General features: G+C 42.8%; 1 protein-coding gene across 4 annotated transcripts in view; it reads right to left on the reverse strand.

Moving 5' to 3' along the window:
• The window catches only part of LOC111864982, a 258,314-nt gene that overhangs the window by 115,023 nt on the left and 117,173 nt on the right, over nucleotides 1-26,118 (reverse strand). For all 4 annotated transcript variants that reach the window (XM_023852644.2, XM_023852646.2, XM_023852642.2 and 1 more), the window contains one exon: nucleotides 19,648-19,781. In XM_023852644.2, the coding sequence (XP_023708412.1) occupies nucleotides 19,648-19,749 (102 nt within the window). In that variant the 5' untranslated portion in view covers nucleotides 19,750-19,781. The remainder of the gene's footprint in view (nucleotides 1-19,647; nucleotides 19,782-26,118) is intronic.

Here is a 26,118-nt window from a genome sequence, read left to right on the forward strand (position 1 = left end):
TGATGATGATGATGATGATGATGATGAAAAGCTTGGGATCAGATAGACGTGGCATAATAAAGACATTATCCAGGAATTTGCTCGAAGGAACTGAGGAAAATCCCGAAAATCTCAGTCTGGGTAGCAGGAGTCCCAGGCAAGATTTGAACCAAGTATATATTCAATAAAAGCCTACAGTGTTATCGCGATATAAACCTGCTCGTTTAAACCGACCCCACTTTTTTTTTAAAGTTGGTTATATAACGACGCCCTTATTTTCGAGACGCTAAAGCGTCGGGACCGTGCAATAACATTTGTGTAATGGGGGAACTTCAATTTATCTGTGTTCTGCAGGAAATAACAACTTATCGTGTTTGTTTAAATAATTACTTACAGCAATTCTAATTATATCAAGCCGTGACACTTGGCGGTTTTAAAGCGTCTATCTGTGTCACTTTCTCTCGAAATGCGAGACTTTCACACGAGGACAATAAATAATAGCGCGTAACACAAGAACTGTTTCTGACAGTGCTGTGTGCTCTGGCTGTCTATATAATAACTGCCTTTATTTATGGTTTTCTTCTCAATGTCAACTTTTTTGTTCATTGGAGATATAAAGGACTGTTGTAATTTCAAAATGTTCGCCTAATATTCTCTTCTTTCTGCACATGTTTCCGTGAAGTCACCGCACGTTGAGATGGATGCACTTCGTTCTCTGATAACACCTGCTCTCCGTTATTTACCTTTTGCAGCTTCTTCGGGTGGGTCTGTCCAGACAAATAAACTCTAGCCTTGCAGACACGGCTATACAAAATCAGGCTTGACCGTGTCATAGTTCAGGCGGTTAGTCGCCGGCTTCCTACCGCGGCGGCTCTTGTTCGAGCTCAGGCCAAGTCATGTGGGATTTGTGGTGGACGAAGTGGCACTGGGGGCAGGTTTTCTCCCAATACTTTTGTTTCCCCTATCAATTCTCATTTCATTGACTGCTCCACACTCATCATCTATCATCCCGAGGCTGGTACAGGATGCTAATTAGTGACCCCAGTAGCAAGAGGACTCGGTTTCGCCCCACCTCAAGAAGAAGAAAACAAAAACTCAAGGCTTAATGAACACATGTGAATCTCAGGAATTCGTAATCATAATTGTTCAGAGGGGTGAGATAATGACTGGATAATTACTAAGCAATTTATTTGACACTTCACTGTCTGTGATATTTATCTTTTTGATATAGATGACGTTTCGGCAAGTGTGATTTATTTTGCCATAATTTCGGTATCTACATTACCTGCATAGCTGTGAATTATATGATGTTTAATGAGTAATGGATTATAAAAGATTTGAAGGGAAGCGGCCGTGGCCTATTCCAGATTCTATTCCGAAGATTGCAATGGAAAATCACGAGAATGTCCAGTCCAGATAGCCGGTGTCCCGGCTGAGATTCGAACAGAGAACCTCCTAAAGTTGAGGGCTGGTCCTACTCACGTCTTAAGGCAAATGGTTGTCATTATACTTACAGAAATATTCTGTGGTGTCTTCATTTTTTGATATTAGTAGCGATGATGGAGGTGGAGCCATTTAAATTAAAATTTGTCATATAAAAGTATATTAAATGACACCTCAGCCAGTGTGCATTTCCCTACTTGATGGGCACAATGCCCAGTGCACGTGTGAGCAGTGTACGGGGTTTAATGACCACACAAACCAGGATCTTGAATATGACACTGCTTATTGAATAGAGTCCTTCTTGGGAAGCTAATAGTTGTTCAGCTAGCCAATACATTCCCAAAAATTAAGTCTTTATTATCCTGCTCAAAAAATCCCGTCACTGCTCCCTATCCTGAGCCAGATTAATTCATACCACACATTCGTAACCCCTTAGGTACTTTTAAGATTCTTTTGCTATTGTCACGTGTAGGAGTTGTGTGTAACTTATAAGGCGGGTTCTGGATTGGATGATTGGATTTATTGACACCTTACACACACAACTCGGTACTACAGGCAATACAGCGCTATCGCTGATCTTCACACTTTACATTTCACCGTTGCAAACACACCATGATTCTCAGTCTTCACTAGTCATATCCTGGCAACGGATTTATCACGGTCTCACTGTCACCTCAAATTATACATGAAGTCTTCTTTTCACAGCTTAGTTCCTTTCTTGCCATTTCTGCAGCTGCCAATTCCGAAGACTCGACTCAATTCAATTCCTCTGCTCGTTAAGATCATATCCCTGCAGGCTGACACCTCGAAACTCGACTAACTCGTCGGAAAGACCCCAATTGAACTCTTCTTTATGACCACTTTGTATTGACCACGCAGAAAACGCAGCCTTAACATTGTTGGGAAGGTGTGTTTACAGCGCCGTTACATAGCAACGGAAGTTACTCTAGCGTTGCTTGCGTATTTGTTGTCGTGCGAATATGTTTAGCGAGTCGTCGCCTAGCAATGAACGTGTATTCTGACCTCAGTATTCTTGCTTTCGGGCGTTATGTCATATTATTATTCTCCCATCTACGCAAAGGGCGGTGGGATTTTCGGAAGGGAAAGAGAATTATCATTCTAAATATTTGAAGAGAAATAACTCGCCTGTACGGCTCATTCCGGTGGAGATAACATGCTAACGTGGCTTAGCACCACTCCTTGAAGGCGTATAAGGGGCGTGGAAGTGAAACTGCACGTATTCTAGACCAGGCCACAGTGAGCTAGACGCCAGCGGCAACTTACGCCCATGAAGAGAGGCCATTCCTGTTGGTGAGCGGACTGGGGGACACGTCGGACTTGGCGACAATAGTGACGGCAACTAAATTTCGGCAGCATATCTCCACTTCATACCCTTTATTCAACGCTAAGTAATTCTTCCTATTTACGTGTATGTACATAAGGATTGGGAGGGAGAATCAATTTGATGTCGACAAATTTCAAATCGATACCGCTTATGTCGCGAAGCCAGAAGGCAAATGTGTTCCTGTGTACAGCAGAATTTTCCCATCCCTGCTTCAGGTTGATTACTTTACGACGGAACGAGAAGACGTCGTAGGAGCAAACATACAGCAAACCTTTAATCCGTACGGAACAGAAGAATGGCAGGTGGATAAACTGAGCAAAACGATGATATTGTGACGAATATGACCATTGCTAGACAACGGTTTGGAATGAACGTTCCCGCAGCAAAGAATAGTCCATTGCTGGGAAACAGTTCGGTAAGCACGTTCCCGCGGCAACAGATAAACACAGAAAAACAGAATAACAGAGGAACTATAAGACATGGTGACATATTCGTTTCGCCCCGAAGTTATGAAAGAGTGAGTTCACTTCATTCGCGAGTGAATCCCGTGTGGAGTTGGGGTCGAATACCTTCACCGTAGCCCTGTGAGTCGTAGGAGGCGACGAAAAGGGAAGTCGCTACTCTGAGACAGTAAAATACCTGAGAATGACTGTACTGGCGAGGAACAGCAGCAATTGTAAGCGACAGACCCGTCCTTTCGTCAGAGAGAGCGCCCCACATCAACAAACCCACAACTGTCTGACGGTAATAAATATCTGGTCTTAAGTCCAAGATTGGTACTTTATTTCAAGACAGACTGACCGACTGACCGTCGGTCGTAACATAAGACTCAGACTCAGTTGCGATTGAGCCGTCGTCCGGCATTCGTCATTTGTAAGAGACTTGTCGTTCAGGGCAGTCGCAGTAGAAGAACCAAGTCAATAATGCAGGAAAGATGACACTCGTAGTCCAGTACGGAATGGAGCGTAGCTCAGACCAAACAGAAAACAAGTCACGTGATAATTACCTCGCCAGTCCATTGGCGCGCTCCTGTTGCCCAGCAACAAGCTATAAACATCCGTCCTATTGTTGCGTGGCCTTAAGCGAGGTGTTTATCGCGCCGTTGCCTAGCTATACACCGTACGATGTAAGTAATAAGGTTTCACGAAGATTGGTTCAGCTATTCAAAGTTAATGGGAGCTGGTACACGTACAGACACACACAGACCGCATGGTGATCGTATAAGCCTATTTTTATTTTTTCAAAATAAGGAAGTAGGGTAATAAACTTTCTTAATTAATTATTAACTTTTTAAGGACTAAATTCCTTCTGGATAATACATAAAACGCACTTCATATATCACATGAAACACATTACATCTCCACTACGAAACCTAACACTTAATGTTGTTTAGGGAAATAATCGCTGTTTGCCGTAAGAACCAGTTGGAACACACAGATACACCGTGTGGACAAAATGTGAAGATTTAGTGTGTTAAAGAACGTGGTACATATATTAACCACTTTATGTAAGTGAATCGTCATGCCCGTCCGCTGCTCCGCCTCATCTATTTTGCTCTATTTAAATGAGGGCATCAAAATCTGGCATTCTTGAACATTTTCAACTAATTTGGCAAGTATAACAAGGCTCTTACATCTGTCTATGTATGGCTCTACGGCCCTTTATTGGTACTTGGCCGTTTTTTCAGGTTCTAACTCCCATACACAGTCGATAGGACTCCTTCGACGGGGGATCAGCCCGTCGCAAGGCCTTCACCTATACACACACACAATAAACGCACATAGACATGCATGTCTTTTGTGGGATTCGATCCCACGATGCCAACGAGTGAAGACAGTTCATGCCTTAGACTTCTCGGCCATTGTGATCAGCACATTTTCCACTAATTTGGCAAATTTGGTTCTTACAATGGCCTAATAATGTAGGATATGTTATATAACAGAGCACTTCAGCGCTAATTAACTGAATTAACTAGGTACAGAGAATTTTAATACTTACTACTGTCATCACTGACGTGAAATAGGGACTCGGATACTGTTCTCGGTTAAGGCTGTTAAATTTACGTGTGGCAGTTAAATTGAAGGGATTAGAAACGGCTTCGGGTGGGTAAGATAATAAATCTCACCAGCAGCAGCAGCAGGATGGGCTAGCTTTTACACAAAGGGACTACCAACTTTAGTACCATTAATCCCCTATTCCCCTATACTGACATCTCTTCACTTCCGTTGTGCTTGCTGGGTACAAATCTGCACCGGTAAATCACGCCGGAGGAAAGATGTACAAGCACTTCCAAAAGCCTCTTGCTGGCTTCTAGATTCTCATAGAGGTGAAACGGTCTTCTAGTTTGCCAACATTTCGGTGGAATATATCGCCTCCATCTTCAGCATCGAAGAATAAGCAAACCAAGAAACCACTCCTTTCATGGCTTTTCTTCAAACCTGAAGATGAAATTGACGCGTTTCTCCGAAACACAGGTGGAATTAGACTCAATTGCACTTCGTTACAATCCAGAACATCTCGTTTTTCACTTTCAAACATTGGAGTGTAAGCTGTTTGCCTATGTATTTATGAAGTTTTTACGAGAAATATAGTAGTCAAAATATTACTTTTCTAAACACTATCCATTGTACGGTTTTTATCTAAAACAGTGCGCTATTTTTATTTAAAAACACGTTTCGGAAAGAGAATCCAGTCTCCGAATACGTAGGTTTTATCACAAAACGGAGACAGAATCCAGTCTCCGAAACATTGTGTTCTTAAATGAAACCAGAACGATGTTTTAGATAAAAACAGGAAGATGGATGATGTTTCTATTACACAGACTATTAGGTCTTAAGCTAATATTCGCTCAGCTGGTCATGAAAATCTCAGTTTTGAATCGGAGTGATATTCAACAATTTTTGTTCTCTTACCCCAAGATATAATTTCTCTTGAATTTTGTACCCGAAAAATGTTCTGTTGAATAATTCAAGTTATACACAGTCTATAATCTACATATAAAATTAATTAAATTACTATATTAAATAATAATTTTGAAACAAGAAAAAGAAGAATCAAACTATTAAATAACAAATATATTATTGCCTATCATATAAAAATTAATAGACGAACAAAGGCATTTTATCATAGCAAAATCATATGTTTGAACATTTTATCAGTAATTAACGTGGATCTGACCTTCTAATGAGATGATTGAGCTTGTTTCTGGCACACCAGGATCTCAATTCATGGCCAAATTTTAATTTTACATATCCCGTAAGATGTCTTTCGAGTACCCCCGACGGGAGGCACACCACAGGTTGAAGACAAATGCGTTATCGCATTCGGAAGTGAGTACCGCTACTGTCAGCTCTTCAACTGAGTCAATGTCGCAGCCTCAAGCGGTCGGAGCACAGCCAGGAACATACACGTAGAACAGAACATAGAGCTGGCAATGTGCCTAGATCGAAGGGGAAAAGAGTAGTGAAGGTTGCGGGGTACGGTCTAGAAAACCGAAATTAACGGACGTGGGGATTCGTTGCGCTGACCACGCGACACCCTCTATCCCCTAAAGTTGGCACTAACTTCGCCGACAAGCGGTGGTCGCTCGGTCGGTATAGTTCGCTTGCGGACTACAGGCCACTGATTTTGTTAATTTTTTAAGGTGAGGGGAGGGGTCAAAGACAGTTCTATCAAAATCTCGGCTTTTATTTCTTTTTATCATTCATTAGTTACTTACCAATTCAATTTATGTGTATGAGAAAATAAAACTTTTATGAACTACGAAATTGGCGAAGGTACGGGCTGAGATTAAAACATAATATGTCCTTCCTTTCAGGATCTAATGCAGTAATAAAGAGACGGCAAGATTTTGCGAAGTCTGAAACGTCCTCCCCCCAATCTACTTGTTGCGAACGAGGCAGCAACAGCAATTTGAAACTGACTGCGGCCGGCTTTGTGCCGGATCGGTGTGTCGGTGCACGTCAGCTGTTTGAAGCAAGTCTCAATTTAGTGTTTGATATCCTGTCATAAGTCACTTTGACAACTTGAGTAAATATTCTGGAGCTCAGCTCTCGGTTCGGGAACACACAGCAGTAACTAGCGGTTGGCCAACAAACCTCACAATCTTTGGCCTGTCATACGTTTCCAATTTGACACAAACACTCTTTTGCTTGTCCGTGGTCTCAGGTGGAAAATCTGATAGATCGAAATGTTCTAAGAATATAATTTCATATTCTTGATTTATTTGTAATTATTTTTAAATTTCCCAACACACCCTTCTGTCCGAGTCTCGGGAGGCCTGCCTCCGGGAACAATTAGCCTTGTTTCATGTGTGGATGTAGCCAATGGTAAAATTCGTTTCGAGGGGGAGGGTAGTTGTGGAAGTAAGTAGGATGATGGTGATGACAGAAACACAGAAACCGTGGAATGGATTTGAACTGGCGACCACAACGTTCGATCGACCTCAATTAGTGTTGCGTCGACATCAATATTGTAATTATTATCGACAGACCGAGCTGAGGACTTCTGTGTGCAATGACTCTAAGAAGCGTTCTTCATGGGTTATTTCACATCGTATTCAATAACTGGGGGCACGCGGTAGCATAGTTGGTTGAGGCTACAAGTCGGAAGGTCGCGGGTTCAAGTCCCGATGAGGTAATTGGATTTTCTTTCAATTGACCTAATCCTTCCGGCTGCAATATGACCCTGGGGTCGACTCAGCCTCTAACAGAAATGAGTACCAGGAATTAATTAAATAATTTTCCTGAGGAGCAAAGCGCGGCCGGCGAGTAAGGCCGACAACCTTACCGCGATCTTTGAGCCGATTGTCTAGATAATGTGTGACCACCAACGTCTCATGGCCTGTTACAGGAATAGATTTACTTTTTACTTTTTTAACGTATTCACTAACTAGACTACAAAGCGTCGGTTGGTAAAAAAAGGTAAAGCTATCCATGTAACAGGCCGTGGAGGCCCATACGGTTGTAAGACGTCAAGACTAGCACATTTTGTAGACAATCGGTTCACAGATGGTGGTAAGGTTGTCAGCCTTATGTGCCAGGCACCTTTTACCCCCTAGGAAGATTCCTGGTACTCATTTCTGTTAGAAGCTGAGTCAACCCCAGGGTCATAGAAAGGCTGGAAGTATTAGGACAATAGAAAAATCCAATGACCTCATCGGGAATCGAAGCCGCGACCTTCCGTCTTGTAGCATAGTGCCTAAACTGACTACGCTACGAAAGCGTCGAATGGTAGGATGATAAATTAATTGCTAGGTAGCGATTGTGACCTACTCGAGTACATCCTGGCATTTGCCTGGAGGGACTGAGGAAAAAGGCAAAATAATTATATTAGGACAGAAGAGCCTCATGGATCTGAGCCTTGAGTATTGCTGGTTAGTTAGTTTTGTCAGAATTCCTTCACAGAAAGTACTAGCCCATGAAGATTGTGCCACAGAAGGGCGGCCCCAAAATCCCTGCCTCAAGTGCCAGCGCTGCTTAATAATTCATGAATGTAACAGGAATCCGACAGCGGGTTACCGCTCGGCGAATCTCGGAGGCATTGTAACCAGGCAAGGCTGGAAATTTATGCTCCATACATAAGCATACAAAACTACCATTCCTTGAGGTATATTAAGCTTACGTAAAAGAAAAATTGCCGATCACAGTGGCCGCGCGGTCTGAGGCATGAATTATTTAAGCTTGCTCGAATGCTGGGATCGTGGGTTCGAATCCCACTCAAGCCACTGATGTCTGTGAGAGTTTATTCTGTTTGTGTTGTCCTGTGTGTAGGTTGGCTGTTCGCCAGTCCACGGAGTCCTACCGTCTGTGTAAAAAAGATTACGAATCTTGAAAAAAAAGTCATGGCCCAACAAAGGGCTGTAGAGCCAATGATGAATGAAAAGGTAAAACTATCCCTGTAACAGGCCCTGAAGGTCCATAGGGTTGTGAGAGGTCGAGCCTCCAACATTTTCTTGATATTCGGCTCACAGATGGAGGTGAAGTTGTCAACCTTATGCGCCAGCCGCCCTTTACTCCTCAGGAAGATTCATGGTACTCATTTCTGTTAGAGGCTTGAGTCGACCCCAGGGCCATAGTGCGGCTGGAAGGACCAGGTAAATCGAAAAACATCTACCTAATCGGGACTTGAACCCGCGACCTTCCGGCCTCAACAAACTACGCTACCGCGTGCTCCATACTGATGAATGAAATGAACGAAAAGAAAGAAAGAAAGAAAAAGAAACTAAATTCAAATGAAATTTTCCTAATCGAATTTGAACATAACGTATGGAAGGTTTCGTGGGGTAGGGCCTTGTGGAAACTTGGTCTCATTATGGATCAAAGTGGATGAAAATCAGGAATTCCTCACAATCACAACGAGAACCCATATTGAAGTAACAAAATATTTCCAATTATTTAGATTGTGAAACCACGTCACATAAAGAGAGACGGCCAGATTTGACCTCCTCATAAGGTGCTTTTTGTTAAGCACACTCAAAAATTTAAGTCATTTTGCTATTACTGATATCCCCTTAAGTGTAACTATATTTCGAATAAAATTTTAAGTTCTTTAATTACCGATCCTGTCAGTGTCGAGCCTATATAATGTGGAATAATAGGATGGTTAATGAATGTGGAGAAGCTGGTGGAATGATAATCGGTAGAGGAAACCGCAGTACTAGTAGATCGGCGAAAATCAACAGACGTTTCACAAAAACTGTTGTCTACTTCATGCTTCACCCTGATTTTTTATTGTTTTACTTTTAAGCCCTAAATTCGGGGGCTACATATTCTTCCGAAACGTCCGGTGACTTTCACCGAACTACCTGCCATTATGTAGCAGGAGATTAGAATTACAGAACGTATGAAATTTGGTATAAAATCTGTGCGTGTGTTGCGTGTGTTCGGCCAATATTGGCTACATGATTTTCAGACGTCACCAAACATACCTCCACTAGAAAAACGAATAAATATTTTCTTGGTGCCTTCTAGCAGGGAGATCTCTGTGTCCACCCCTTCAAATTTAATGTCTTTCAGTACTCCCCCCCTCCAATTTCTCTTCTTCACCTTCTCTCTTCTCGAACCAGTCTTCGAATTTTTTAAGCATCCTTGAAGATGAATTATTCGAAGAGTGTGGGTGAGAAATTGCCAGTCGATTGATAGAATCAGTGCGAACAGTCGGCTGTATTTAACACTGTGTTGGGATCAGAAACAATCACGGGTAATCCCCGTCGAACAGTGAACACGTTGGTCCATTCGCACGAACATATTACGAGTAAAAATTTTCTTTCGTGGCGTTCACTAGAACTTTCGTTACGTTTAAGGAGTTTCTTCCATTAACTGTCTTGCTGTCTCATACTGTCACGTAGTGTGTGACTACAGACGGGGTTTTGGTTTGTATGATTGGATTTATTGACACAGTATAAACTCCACTAGGAACGACAGGAAATTATAGCGGTATTGCTATTTCAACATTTTATAGTCCAATGTTATTCACGCTGTCCTCAGTCTATTACACACTCCACTAGTCGTTTCATGGCAACGGATTCATAACAGTCTCACTGTAACTTAAAATCTCACATGAAGTCTTCTTTGAACAGTGTAATTCTTTTTTTTTTTGCCATTATTTTTAATCACATTCGACTGCCGGCTCTCTCAGTTCTCTGCTGCAACTGTCAACTCCTGAACTCGACTCAATTCTAATTCTAGCTGCGTGAGATCCTGTTATATAGCCTCAGGGAGGACACACAGAAAACACAGCTTCCTCTAGTGTGTGTTGTTTCATTTCTGCAGAGATATGTTTACCTCACAGTTGCGTAGCAATAAGCGCGGCGCGGACTCACAGAGAATAACTCTTCTATTGTTGCGTGACATCACAGCGTACGTGACGCATTCCTCTGCTGCGTGTGTACGGACCATTAGTTAACAACTGCTGTTTCTCTGCCTCCACAGTTCTTGGTCGAGCAAATACGCCACAATGCTTGTCGCTATTCTAATAGTCTTCAAGTCGCAGAAGGAATTGAAGCTGCACTGGCTAATCACAGACACTGTGCTTGAAAACAAAATGGACGCCTGCGCAAGCGGAGTGATGTAGTAATGTAAGGTAAATAGGTATGTCCTTGTGCTTGGCTAATTAAGCATTAGGCAATGAAGGCGTGAGGAATAGTGGATGTATATATCTATATTTTCTTGACCTCGGCCCTAATTGGGGGTGTGTGGTCAGCTTTACGCCCCGGCCGCTTTACCCTCGGTACCCATTGGATAGGAGGTTGGGCGGACCCCAGAGCTGGGCTGGACGACGTGGAGAAGAAAAATTCTTGAACCTACAAGGACTCAAACTCCAGTCCTTCTGTCGTCCAACCCATAGCCCGTCGCTATACCGACCGCGCTATCCTGGTTCCTCCGGAGTGAAATGAGCAGTGCTTTAATGCTGAGGTCTGTAAATGTGTATGGTAGAACTCCTTAATAAAATTTCGAAAAACAAATCATCGTACAAATTTTGTTAAGACCTCATTTTGTAGAAAAAAATAGCGGCCGTGAACACATTAACATTTGGTTTTCAGTCCGAGAGCTTAACCACTGAACTATTTTATTTTATTTTATTTAGCAATTTTTAAGCTCAGGAAAATAGATGTAACTTTCTACTTACTTCGATTATTGCTATGTAGAGGTTTTCATGTTACCTAAAGCACACATTCCCACATTTTATGTAAATAAATATTCTGGAACATAGAAATGAAACTGAATAATACACGGCTCATGGGATGCATAAATATTCCATACTTCTAGGAAACTTGTTATCGGAGCGTCTAGACAAGCCACATGTGGCGTCCGGCGCGTCTTGTTTCGACGTTGGTTCACCGATCGGGGTTCCAGCAATTGAAGTGTAAGAAGGGCATAAGTGAGAGCTGTCAGGAAATCAGGATGACAACTGTAACTACTAATTGTGTGCTGAGTTTCGGGCGCCACAGATTTTTATGGACCTTCTTCACAGTGCTGCAGATTCCTAATTGGCTATTGCGAAGCGTCTGACACTAGTGTACAAAGACGGGGAAAGTTAAATTTATAGAGTGGCAGTTCCTTTTGACGTCTGTATGTTAGTTAATTAAGATGGTCTTGTGGCTCATAGGCCCGTTGCCAGGCGACGACCGAGAAACAAACAAGGAGACAACAGTCATTGCTAGGCAACAATTTCGTAAATACGCAAGAGGATTGGGACCGTTGCTATGCAGCTACCCTCGAGCAACAATGGAAGTATTGTTGGAAGCGGTGTTTTCACGTTATTATTATGTGTGTTATATCCTGAGAGCTATACCAGCGGTAGCGTAACTACTGGCAGGGCCTCCTTTGCTGGACAGGTCAAAGGGTAGGCATCAGACGAAGAGGGACACCAAAAACCAAAAACTGATGCCGGAAGCAGCGTCATCAGTAGCGACTTGAAGCACAGAGCAAATGATGCTCGAGATGGTTCAAGTTCGTATAGCAACAGGCGTGACCAGAGTGGTTTGAACGGCTGTTGTACTGCGATGTGGAAAGCAAATGGAAAAACTACCACATTATCACTTTTCCTGGATAGTCTCTTTCCAAACACAGAGACACCATGTATGCGAACCAGAAGACGTAAGAAGATGCTGGATGACCTTGGGGACAGAAGAGGATATTCTCATTTGAAGGACAAATCTCTAGATCGCATTAAGTGGAGAAACTGTTTTGGGAGAGACTGTGGACCTGTCGTCTGACAGATTACTGATAAAAAAAAATCACTGCACAAAGTTGTACTTAGGTATGGTCTGGTTGCCAGTGCGTTTGTGAACTATGAACTTGCTGTGGCGATGGGTCTGTTATAAGCCTATATGGTTGGGAGAGGGTATTAGGGTGAGAAATCGAGTTTACAGACGTAAATATTATACACGTCATCATACACCGCGCAGTAGAATTAAATTCGTTATACAGGGGTTGTCTGAATTTCGCGCTGTCCCTGTTAACGTGACTGTTTGGCTGACACACTGGAAAAAAGTTCATTACGAGGTTGACAAAGAGTCGGTTGATGCTGTTTGCAATCTTATTACCTGTGTACACAGCCCGTCTTGCTGTTGTCTGACCCACGGTGACCACGGCTCAATTAGTGACGAACTGTTAGTTCCGTTCCCACACAAAGAGAGGCGCTGATTGTGGCCGATGACGCGCCTGAAATTGTCTCGCGTTTGTTGCGTGCATGAACGACTGTACTGTTATTAATTGCTAATTTTTTCATGAAAATACATGAAGTCTTAAAGTCCACTTCTACATTGTTCTTAATTATCATAAGATTTAGTTAAAACTAATTAGCTGGGATAGCTCAGTCGGTATAGCAACAGACTACGGGCCGGATGGTCGGGGTTCGATTTTAGCCGAGGGCAAAAATTGTTCTCTTTTCCACAGCGTCCAGACCGGTTCTGGGGCCAAGCCACCCTCATATCCAAATGGTAACGGGTGCTAATTTTCCCTAAGATAAAGCGGACTGGGAGTGAAGCTGACCACTCACCTCCATCTAGAGTCGAGGTCAAGAATGGTGGAGCTATACTTCCACTACCCCCATCGTCTTTATGGCGTGCTGCTAAATTAATTGCGCACAGGGACAAATTTATCTATTCTTAGCTCTTCAGTTAAATATAATATACATTTTCGAGCTTAACACTTCCCAGCAAGCCAGACTTCACTTCACTGAATTTTTACGATTTCTCCCACACATTCACTTCGCTTTATTTATCACTTTCCTAGCCCTTTTCATAAAATTACTTGATTTACAGGAGAGAGTCCCTAAAGCATCTGCAGCAGTTGGTTTCAGAGCTGGATGGTCCTATTTACAAAGAAACATTTCCCGATATCAGTCTTTTGCTTTCTGCTCCTAATTTTCTTGTCATGATCAACTCTGCTCATATAGCATGATCTTTGTAACTGGTGACCTATAGCCTTCCAAGCCCGTTCTCCCTTGTACGCTTTGAAGTGAGCACATATGCGAGCTATCCTTCTGCGATGTGTCAAGGTTTCGCAGTTCGAATCATTTCTACGATGCGCAAATTTAGCCACTGTGTTTTGCATCTGTTCTAGCGCATTCATCTGTCCCTTCCTGTAAGGATCCCAACACGCCGCTCCATATCCAAGAGTCGGATGCAGTAGTGATGTGTTGTCTGTTACTATTTCCCTTTTTACGAATACGCATTGTAAAATGACATACCTTCCGGCTTCTTCGTCAGTAATTAACTTGATCAGGCCAACTTAAATCGCTGGTAGAATTATTCTAAAGTATTCAGAACTGCTCGCTTCCGGAATTACTGTGTCCCGTAAAGAATAATCCATCACTCGGGCTCTCATGAAACAAACTGCCTTGCTTTTAGCTGGATTAATTCTCACTGCATTCACAATTCCTCACTTCCCCCAGCCTGTTCAGATTTATCTGTAACTTTCCTTATCTTTATTATTTATAATTAATAATGAAATACTACATTTGGAGCATGGCTTTGCATGGGGCTGAAACTTGGACACTTAGGGCAGTAGAGCAGAAATACCTGGAAAGCTTCGAAATGTGGTGTTGGAGAAGGATGGAGAAGATCAGTTGGACCGATTATGTGAGAAATGAAGAAGTGTTAATTAAGAGTCAGTGAGCAGAGGAATATCCTACACGAAATAAGAAAATGTAAGGCTAATTGGATTGGTCATATCTTACGCAGTAACTGCCTTCTAAAAGAAGTTATTGAAGGAAAGATAGAGGGGCGGATAGAAGTGACCAGAGGACGAGGAAGAAGACGTAAGAAGATGCTGGATGACCTTGGGGACAGAAGAGGATATTCTCATTTGAAGGAGAAACCTCTAGATCGCATCAAGTGGAGGAACTGTTTTGGAAGAGACTGCGGACCTGTCGTCTTGACAGATTACTGATGAATGAATGAATTATACAGTCATCTGCGAAAAGTCTAATATTTGAATCAGTATTTCTCCAATTATCATTTATATATGCGATGAACGGTAGGGAAATATTAGGGAATCTCCCACATTCTTTTACTTTCCGGTTTGTTGGATAGACATCAGTACCGACCATTTCGACACAAATTTTCTTTGGGTTTTCCTTTGTCTTCAAGCAAACACTGAGATGGTTTCCAACCTCCAAGCTGCTAACGCCTGCTTCTCATGGCAATCCTCCCGACTTATATTCGTCAAAATTAAGCCCAAGTCCTGTCATAGCCAATACAATTTTTCTAAATTATATATCGACATTAATTCAGAAATGAAAATGGCGCGGTTCCTCCTTCAAGCCGCTTCTTCTAAGGTTCTAACATCTTCACTTGCGCTCTTCTCGTATCAGAACGACTAGCGGGCGAAGTCTGAGGAACTTATAACAAAGATGTTCCTTTTTCTTCTCCACAACACTGTCTGTCCCTTTTCCCCAGGACTTTTCACTTTACTACACAAACAGGGATATATAAAACAAATATCTCCTTCGGCAAAATATAATACAAATAGGAGACTCTTCTACTATAGTTTCTGCATCTTTTTATTCTTGTTCTCTCTCTCTCTCAATCCTCGGATCTGTTTTTCATATATACTCAAACAACGAATGGCCTTGCCATAGCTCAGGCGTTATTGTTTTCGTTAGTGGGGTGTACTGCTGCCACTACTGGCCTATTGTACCAGCCCCATATGATAGGTGAGGGTGATTGTGGAGCAATTGGTGAAATGAAGATTGGCAGGGGAAACCGAAGTACTCGGAGAAAACCTGCCCCACCGCCACTTTGTCCACCACAAATCCCACTTGACCAGACCCGGGATTGAACCCGGGCCGCCGCGATGGGAAACCATCAACTAACCGCTTGAGCTATGGCGCGGCCCTAATAGCTCAGGCGGTTAGTCGCCGACTTTCCACCGCTGCGACCCTGGTTCGAGCCAAAGTCAGGTCATGTTTGATTTGTGGTGAGTAAAGTGGAACTGAGGCAGGTTTTCTGCGAGTACTTCGGTTCCCCTGCCAATTTTCATTCCACCGACTGCTTCACACTCATCATCTATCATCGGGTTTGGTACAATAGAACAATTAGTGGCCGACGTACCAAGTGCACTTAGTCTCACCCCACCCAAAAAACTAAAAACTAACTACACAAACAGGGACATTTGAAACAAAAATCTCCTTCGGCAAATACAATACAAATAGAAGAGGGCTGATACTTGAAACCCGCGGTGGATAAAATTGCGCGCCAAGGAATATCGATAGCTAATAGTGACCTAATTTCGATAGCTCGTTTTATCCTCAGAGGATATTCAGCAGATCCCTTCTGCTGAAGTTTAAAGTCTGAATCTCCTACAGCTTGTTTCTGTCATCTCTGGATACTTACTAATTTGCTTTGCGTGCATCAGTGACAGTTTTATATGAATTCACTGATACAGTTCCATCTCCATGATGGAATATTTGTCTATGTGTAAAGCAGTTGATCAAACATTTAGTGTTGTGTCTGCTTGTTCAGGATATCACGATAAATTGTCCTATTTTCCAGCAAGGATTATGCACAATGAATAACTCATTAATTAACTCTATGGAACTGAATTCATCTTGAGAAGCCGCGACTCCCTCAGCCACTCAAGAATTTCCCAACATATTACGGAGCCCAGATTTCATTATCATGTTCACAAGAGTCCTGCATTGGTACTTATTCTGTGCCAGATCCAGTCCGTAACACCCCATTCCATTTATATATGATCAATCTTAATATTATCCTCCCACTTAACGTTTAGGTCTTCCTGGCGGTATTGTTCCTCCTGTCTATATGAATTTCCATTCTCCCCCATCCAGCGTGACTTAAATATGTGCAGTTTTTCTGCCAGTGTTTCCACGAAATGTAAGACGGTGCGCCGATCATGAGAAGTGGGGAATACTGTAAGTAAATTTTCTCGCATTTCTAACTTCGATACCAGGCGTGGGCAAGCAATTAGATTGCAGCCACTTCTCCTGGGATAGAGGCAGTAGGATGCAGAGCAGCTTATGATGTCCTTGGAAATAGCAAGTGTTAAAACCTGGGATAAATATCCTAGATATCCATTTATTGTCTCCTCATCTGACGGCTTCCAGTGTTTGTGACTACAGTAAGACAAATCTCTACTATACTTGTGTAGTTTACCAAAGACATTTTGTTGCCCTGCTTTCATATGTTGACCGCCTCTGCGGTCTAGGGGATAGAGTTCCTGCCTACAGATCCAGAGGTCCCGGGTTCGATTACTGTCACTACCAGGTGTTCTGAGAAGTAGTGGGTCGGGAATGGAGTCCACTCCGCCTCGGGAGGATAACTGAGGAGCTATGTTAAGGAAATAGCGGCTCCAGTCTAGAAAACTGAGATTAACGGCCGTGAGGATCCGTTGCGCTGACCACGTGACCCCCTCTATCCGCAAAGGGTGACACTAATTTCGCCGACAAGGGGCGGTCGGTATATTTCGCTTACGGACTACAGGCCACGGAGTTTGTTTTGTTTTCATATGCTGCCTAACACGTGACACGATTTTCCTCACAGATTCATTGTGTCTTTTACCGAATAATAGCAAACTCTTGATACAGGGGAGTCAAGACTCCATTGTGTTTCTTTTCGTATTTCCGTTCGTCCTGAGAAGTGAATGGGCGTAAATGTAAAAGGCAGGGTAAAGTTATCCCTGTAACAGACCGTGAAGGCCCATAGGGCTGTGAGACGTCGAGGCTCCCACATTTTCTAGAAAAACGGCTCACAGATGGCGGTGAGGTTGACAGCCTTACACGCCGGCCATTCTTTATCTCCAGGAAGATTCCTGATACTCATTTATATTAGAGGCTGAGTCGACCCCAGGGTCATAGTGCGGCTGGAATGGTTAGGTCAACTGCAAACATCAACCTCATCGGGATTCGAACAAGCCACCTTCCGGCTTGTAGCATCGTGCCTCAACCAACTACGCTACCACGTGCCTGAGGGTACATGAGCTAGACTAAATATGCAATAACATTAAATTATTTTCTACCCAGGCTTATGTTCACACATGAGCGCGCATGTGTCTATGCAAATATGTGATTACAGCAGCCGTCGCTTCTCGCTTGCTTTTTGCCACACTGCTCGATACCTCCAATCTTCTTCTTGGATCCTCCTACATCCCTCGACACTTCCCATCTCTTCGGTCTACCTATCTTCCTTCTCTGTGCCGTCATATTCTTCGGCACCCATCCAGTGTCCTCACCATGAAAGCCTGATACAGTCGATAGTTTCAATAATCGATCCTTCCATTTCCACCCTCCTCAGTATTCTGTGCAAACTTGGAGATTGCAGCAGACGGAGGGCGAGTTTATGGCGCCGCAGAACCTGTACACAGTTGCTGAGGGAGTAAACCCTGGCCCTCGAGATAAAGGGGTCCGACGATGGGCCAGCATTCCGTCACCGCAAAAAATTATTTGATTATTTACTTGTTTAGTATTTTGTGAGCAATATTTATTTCATTGATACGTATATTGAGTATTTTTTACGGCCTTCGACATAATTTCTTATAAAAATAAATAAATATGGCTATTTATATTAAAATCTTAAAACATGACATGTTTCAACATTTATTTGTTCATCATCACGTGTACTCCTTGTGCTTACATGTTGAACTTTTTTTTTTTATATGGATCCATATTTCAAATATAATTATACAGAGCGTCCGGGTGAAATATCTCCAAGAAAATTATATGTGGGAAACTAATTGCCATACACGTATCCGGTTTACGTATTCGGAAAGGGATATTCCGGAAGTTTTTTATGAGCAGCTTAGGCGCATGCGCCAGCTGGTGACTTCGAGCGAGCTCAGCAACGATGTCGACCCCACAGGAACAGGTTAATTGCGTGTTGCGGCTAGCAGAGTTGCAATCTCTTACGGCTGTCCAGTGTCGCTTTCGAATGCAATGTGGACGTCAACCTCCTACACGCAACAGCGTTCCGTTCTGAGACAACAAACTGATATCTATGTAAGATTTGAGGCTTTCACGGCGGTGACTATGAAGAAAGCACTCTTCTGGGATTTGGCACCGTGTATATGTGGTGTTAACCGACGTTTCGGTTTCTTCAAACTGATATCTACATGTAGTCTGTTGATGAAGAGGCAATGCAAAAGGTGTTCTCCGAGTATTTCTCTTTCCCCTGTCAATTCGCAATCCACCGATTGCTCCACAATCACCATCACCGATAACTTGGGGCTGGTACAAAAGGTCAAACAGTGGCCACAATACCATGTGGACTCAGTCTCACTCCACGAGAAAAATAACAAAAATATGGCGGCAACTGTATGACCCACAGCAATGTTCGTGGGTTTATAGGTCCATCAATGGGCAGGGAAGTGTACTGTTAATGTTGTCCTGAGCAGCCGCATGTGTTGGAGTATCCCGACATCTTGAAAGCTGTAGCTGAATGTGACGTCAATCGTGGGAACAAAGATTGTAAGATCGACTTGAGGCCGAACCGCAAATATTTTATTTTTATGGAATCAGGAAACTTGTGGGCCGACGGGCCAAACTGACTGGAAAGTAGGGAAATTGCTTACAAACACAAGACCTCACTGACCTCACTGTGATTATATCGTCGTAAGTTATTTTGATTTTGATTTCTGAGTACTGGTTCGTTACTGTGGGCCCAAAATATTATCAGATAATAAAATAAGCAATTTCCTTAATTTCGGAGTAGCTCGAAGAACGCACCCATCTGACTAACTTCCGTTGCCCAATCACAACACAGCAAGTACAGTGAGTTTGCTGGACTTGTAACCACGAAGCGAGCTTGTGTGTTGCCTGTTAGCCCAAACTGAAGGGACGAAGTGTCCAACTCTTCTGTCTGAGCCCTCGATCGCAAAACCTTGCTGTTCTTTTGTGGATCTAAGTTATCACGCACTTACCAAAGTATAGACGGCGCTGGTTATAGCCGCGTGGCGGGCATGAAGCCGGCAGCAACCTGGAGCGTTCAGAGCTTCGTAGGGTAACAAAATGGACGCCTTCATACTGGTTCTCGGTCACGCATCACGGGAATTGCCTGCAACAGCACAGAAATCATAGTTATTATTATTATTATTGGAGTGGGTGGGTTTCCCCATGCACCGCGACTAATAGTCTATTGTAGGTCCACCTTTGATATTCTACCAGTCTCCATACCCTGCCGGTATTGGTGCTCGCTATCAGCCCCGTTCAGCCAGCTAGGCTGGCTGTGATACCCGATGCTTCCCCATCTACCGGAGGCATTGGGAACTACTTGGGCGGGAAACTTTTTACCTAATTTTGCTCAGAGGTCTCCTAGAGACATGAGGATCTTTTACGAACCGTAAATCTACGACACGGGACCCACTGCTTAAAGTCCCTCACGGAGGACTTGTTCCCTGAAATTTTCCGCCATTAAATTTCCACGAACTCCGCCGGGTTTGAACTCGCGTACATTGAGTCATGAGGTGAGAACGTTAGTCCTAGACTACGGAAAATCATAGTTACGTATAGCCTTAAACATTTTATTTTGTAGATTTTTATCATTTTACTTAGTTGTTCCATAGTAACGGCTGTACGCGTCACATCTCGTATCGTGATAATTCCTCTATTGTTGAGTGCGGACATTACTTAGCAACGGCCGTTTTCTTTCTGGTTTCACAGTTCTCGTTTTCAGCAAATGCGCCAGAATCTTTGAAAATCTGCAGTAGGCCTATTGTGAAAGCAATCGAATTGAGTGAGTTCAAAGTGACATAAACGGAAGGGAAACCTTCTGCAGGAAATGCGAGTAGTGAGTTCACATTTCGTATTCTATGCATTGTAGGTGACGTGTACAACAAATATGGCGAGATGCAGTCCTTCACTTTACGTCAAACCCAGGCTTGAGTAGCTGACATTCAAGCCATAAGCACTGCCGCTGAACTAACTTGCTCTGTGTGAGTATCACAAGCTACCTAACAATTGCTAACTAGATTGTCTGTTTAAATATTTAACATGGAGTCTGGAGATGAACTCGGCGTGTCCAATCCATCTTAAGGGAATCTTATTATCTCTTGTACTAAAAGAGGAAAGACAAAGCGCAGAGAGAACATTAGGAATTTCGATCTGCCAGACTGCAGTTTGCTTCCTCCCCCTTCATTTCTTATTATTAACGAACCGAATGAAAAGAAACTGTCTCTGTTCACAAACTACACAATACAGATCTTCATTAGGAGAGGTCTTTAAACATGCAAACTGCAGTAAATTTGGCGTTTCTCTGTGTGTGTGCGTATCATTCGTTTTAACTTTGGCCATCGGCATCCTTGCATATAACACACAGCTAAGACATACAGTGCCGATCACAGTGACCGCGCGGTCTAAGGCATGAACTGCCTTCGCTAGCTCGAACATTGGGATCGTGAGTTCGAATCTCACTCAAGGAATGGATATCTGTGTGCAGGTAGCGGCCTTGCGACGGGCTCATCTCCCATCCAAGGAGTCCTACCGACTGTGTATAGATTAAGAAACTGAAAAAACGGCCAAGGTCGAACACAAGGACTGTAGAACCATATATAGGTAGACTAATAAAGTAAACTTGGTCTCTGACATTAAGGGAGGAACACATACTGAAGGTGTTTGAGAACAGGGCGCTGAGGAGAATATTTGGACCGAAGAGAGATGAAGTGACGGGAGGTTGGAGAAAACTGCATAATGAGGAGCTTCATAACTTGATCATTCTAATTATATTTGGAGAAGAGTACAAGTCAAGGAGGATGAGATGGGCATTGCATATAGCACGAATAGGGAAGAAAAGGAATGCATATAGGATATTAGTGAGAAAGCCAGAAGAAAAGAGACCATTAGTAAGAACAAGATATAAATGGCTGGATTACATTAAAATGGATCTTAGAGAGATTGCATGGGATAGTATGAACTCGACTGTTCTGGCTCAGGATAGAGACCACTGTAGGGTTCTTGTGAACACGGTAATGAACCTTCCGGTTCTATAAAATGCTGGGAAATTCTTGAGTAGCTGCGTGACTGCCGGCTTCTTAAGAAGGGATCACCTCCATAAAGTTAGTTAGTTAGTTAATTGGATTGAACTGCCTCAGGACGGGATCCAGCAGCAGAATTTTGATGATGAGAATGAATAAATTCATGACTCCATGACGGTAAGAAATTCTCAGAAAACGTGGATGTCAACAACTGAAGGCTGACTGTGTGTCATGTGTCTAGCGTGTGCCAGTGTGCACTGAGGTAACTAGAGAAGAGTTTGAGCATGGGGACGAGACAGAATAACATGGGATAGAAGGGAAAAAGAGAGCGTTCAGGATTTAGAAGTCTAGAGCATCTCATGAAAATGTATACTCGACTTTGTAAAGAATTTCTGTTCACTTATTCATTGTGGAACCAACATTTCATGTGCTTCAAGTACTGTGAAAGGCACTCAACAGATGGCATTAGTCACATTTAAAAACTGTAATACTTCACCCATGATTCAGAGCGTACTACAAAATGGCGGAGGTTCTCTACACATTCCAGCAACGCCAGTTAAATTTTAAGTGGTACTGGAAAGTCAAGAATGACATTTATTTGGTAATTGCGTGAATTTCAGTAACGCAGTAACAGAATTTTCCTCAGTCTCTGATGAGCGAATTCTCCCAGAGCGTTGCTTTTACATGTCTTGCAGAACATCGTCAGTCACAAATTTATAGTGGAATCTTGAAACTGTTGGTCGCATTGGTAGCATAGTTGCAAATTCACGTATCCACTGCCTTTACATTCCACATTTATCCTCGAGTTTCCAGTGCCACTTCAAAATGTTCTCACGTTGTTCGAATGTCAAGCGAACGTCCGCCATTTTATATCACTCCCTGAATCAAAGGGACAAGATTTTGCAATAGCGATAAACGCCCTCTGTTACATTAATGTCGCAGGCAGGTTACATTATGGGTACGATCACACCGAAACAGGCGAAACCAGAGCAGTCTGACTGTTTGGAAACTCTGATAACAGAATTAAATGTGGTTGATCAAACAGTATAAGCCAGAGGCAGAAACGACAAATCTCGTGGTGGTTTGTCTGCAAAATGACGGCTCATACGCAGTTCCTTGCCAGTCATCACGAGCAGCGGAACCGGAAATATGTGCAATTTTGATTCTGAACCTTTCAGTGAGTACCGGAGATATCATTCCTGTATGATTTAAAGGACAAAAAGCACAGTAACGGAGGCATTTCCCAGAAAGTGTGTGAAGATACAGAGGAGATAGGGTGTGAAAGTAGTCTGTAATTAAATATTATGACATATAGATCCATTGTTAGGCAATGACTCGGTAAACACATTTCCGTGGAAGCGTATGCGCGCAACAATAGGACGTCCATTGCTAGGCAACGGATCAGTAAACAAGCTTTATCAATAACAGAGAGGCTATTTTCTGCGCGGTCCCTGCCGAGGGGTTATAAAGAGACAAAGAATGTCGTTTGAATTTGCTATTGTCGAGAAATTGGTCGAGTTCTGGAGATGGCAGTCGAAGATGATTGAGAAGAAATGACAAGATATGAATTAGGCGGTGCAAAGGAGACTTCGTGTATGATTTGAAGGTACCGTGAGACTGTTATAAATCCGTTGCCGGGATGCCACTAATGAAGACTAGTGCGTGTGTAACGGTGAACATTACAGTACGTGAATCAGCCATATAGCTATATTGCCTGTAGTCTCGAGTTGTGTGTATAAGGTGTCAATACATTTATTCATCCAGTCCAGAACCCGTCTTACGTGTCACGCAAACATCACCCCCAAATCGTGACAATATTATTTACAGTGTAATTTCAGTTCTAATAGAATGGAATATTGCAGATTTTGTTGGTTACTTATTACAGCAAAAACTGAAATGATAATATGGAAGAGGTCTACCGTACGGGATTATTCTACCACTGAAGTTCCCCAGAAGGATAAACCAAATAGTTTGAAAATTTCTGTCTTATGTCAGGAGAACGAATGTTTGGCCTAATTGCCACGTGACCTGTAAGAAGGCTGTAATCTTCAATCACTGCTTCTACTGCTCGCTGTAAAATAACGTTATATCCATTTCTGGTTTCTTTTATTACGAAATTACGCAAAACGCAAACACTTCTAACAAAAGAATTGAATCTTCTTGGATGTGGCGCCCTGTAGATTTTGTGTGAACGGACGTTTCGGAGGAACGTATCGCCACAATCTTCAGAGTAAAAGAATCCGCAAGAGAGGAACCAGCGTGAGCAGGTGACTGCGAATTTTTCTACCCTGAAGATGGAGGCGATACGTTCCTCTGAAACGTTGGTTCACACAACATCTACACGGCGCCTCATCCAACAAGACGGCATTACCGCCGTGAAAACCTCAGATCTTACACTTCTAATCAAAATTTCAGGCTTATCCAGCAGTTTCTTTATTGCTAGTGGGGTGGGACTAAGTCCCTTGTACTGCGGCCACTTCTGGCCTATTGTACCAGCCCCAGATGATAGGTGAGGGTGATTGTGGAGAAATTGGTGGAATGAAGATTGGCAGGGGAGAAAACCTGCCCCAACGCCACTTTGTCCACCACAAATCCCACTTGACCAGACCCGGGATTGAACCCGGGCCACCGCGGTGGGAAGCCAGCGACTAACCGTTTGAGCTATGGCGCGGCCCATTATCCTGCAGTTACTCCCACGGTTTTGTAGAATGAAGATAAATATTTTGTCCGAAAGAAATTCGCCCCCTCGTCGTGATTTGCTCAGCAAATAATTGAAAATCTTTCATTTGTAAGAATATATCCGTTTCATCGGCAACTATTGCAAACGAGACATGCACTCTCACAGTGTGGGAATTTTAATTCGCCATCCGGAACACTTATGACAAACGCTTCACTCTTAAACAGACCCTCCCCAAATGCAGCATTACAAAATACAGAACTTTCACTTTCTCTCTCATAAGAACCAACATCTATACAGATAAATGTACAGTCAGCATCAGCTATTGTTAACGGAATGACACTCATTATTACTACAAAATTATGACCCTGCTTTGGAAGGACATTTTATACGGCAGTGTTTCTTATCCAAGCTGTCTATGTAATTGGGGAAATGTGTTCTCTCGAAGTACTTAGCAGACACTTCCAACTAATCGTTTAGCTAGGGACAAGCATTTAAGTTGGTTTCAAAATGAACCAAAGTGCAGTAAACAATTCAGAAACTATATTGATCACCGTTGATTTCCCCACTCTGCAGTAAACTGCCAGATTCTGAAAGAAGAAGTCTAAAACACAGCCATCATGAATAAGTAATAGCTATTCTATTTTGAAGAAACCATCATTAGATGCAAGCAACATTTTCAGCCAGCGTACCTTAATTTTTATTTTTTTATTAACGTGACATATGCAACCCGTGGCACTGACGACGTGACACCCTCTATCCGCAAAAGTTGGCACTAACTTCGTCGACAAGCGGCTGTCGCTCGGTCGGTATAGTCCGCTTGAGGACTACAGGCCACGGAGTTTGTTTTGTTGTTTGTTTCCACATGCAACAACGGAGCTGGGATAGCGCAGTCGAAATAGAGACTGGCTACGGGGTGGATGGCCGAAGGGTCGGAGTTTCAATTATGGAAGAGGCATGACTTTCTTTTCTCCACGTCGTCCAAATTTATTCTGGGGTCCACCCAGTCGCCTATCAAATGGATACAGGTTACTCTCTCTTTAGAGGTAAAACGGCTGGGGCGTGAAGCTGACGACACCTCAAACTACTGCCGAGGTCAAGAATATGTGGATCTATACATCCAACATGTTGAACAAAACAATCCCATTCTAAAATAATTTATGAATTACTCCTTATCTTGCAACACATCTGGTTTAAAATATGCGAATCAGCGAATTCGGGCTTTCTTCTATATGTCGGATGAACTCAATCAAACCGTATATTTCTTTGTCGTCGTCTCCATGTTGCTGTGACAATTGCTCATAATGCAATCGAATACACTTCCATGCTGACAGAAATGCGTCACAAGACTGGTCTCTTTGACTGCTTGTATTGGATCGTGTTGACTGAAGTTAACTGCAGTTTCTGCCTGTCCGTGTGTCGTGTCTAGTCTGGTCTGCTTCAGTATGATCGCCCTCTTATGTTCATTATGAACACGCCAATTGCTATATCTTACAAAAACGTAGATTTATTTTGCAATATTTGAAACTTTCACGGAGAATAAATGCACTAAATTAATTTCAAGCAACCAGCAGAGTCAAAATTGAGCTAAACACCAATGTTTCGAAATCTCCTCTGTCTCCACCATCGCTGTCGAGGTGAAGAACGACCATGTGTAGCTGATATACAGCGTGTTCGAAGAGGAAAGTCAATTTTCTGGCAGGTCACAGTAGCAGTCATTTTAAGCAAAAAAGAAAGGAAAAAAA

Source organism: Cryptotermes secundus, unplaced genomic scaffold (genome assembly GCF_002891405.2).
Source record: "Cryptotermes secundus unplaced genomic scaffold, Csec_1.0 scaffold209, whole genome shotgun sequence".
In the NCBI taxonomy this organism is placed as follows: Eukaryota; Metazoa; Arthropoda; class Insecta; order Blattodea; family Kalotermitidae; genus Cryptotermes; species Cryptotermes secundus.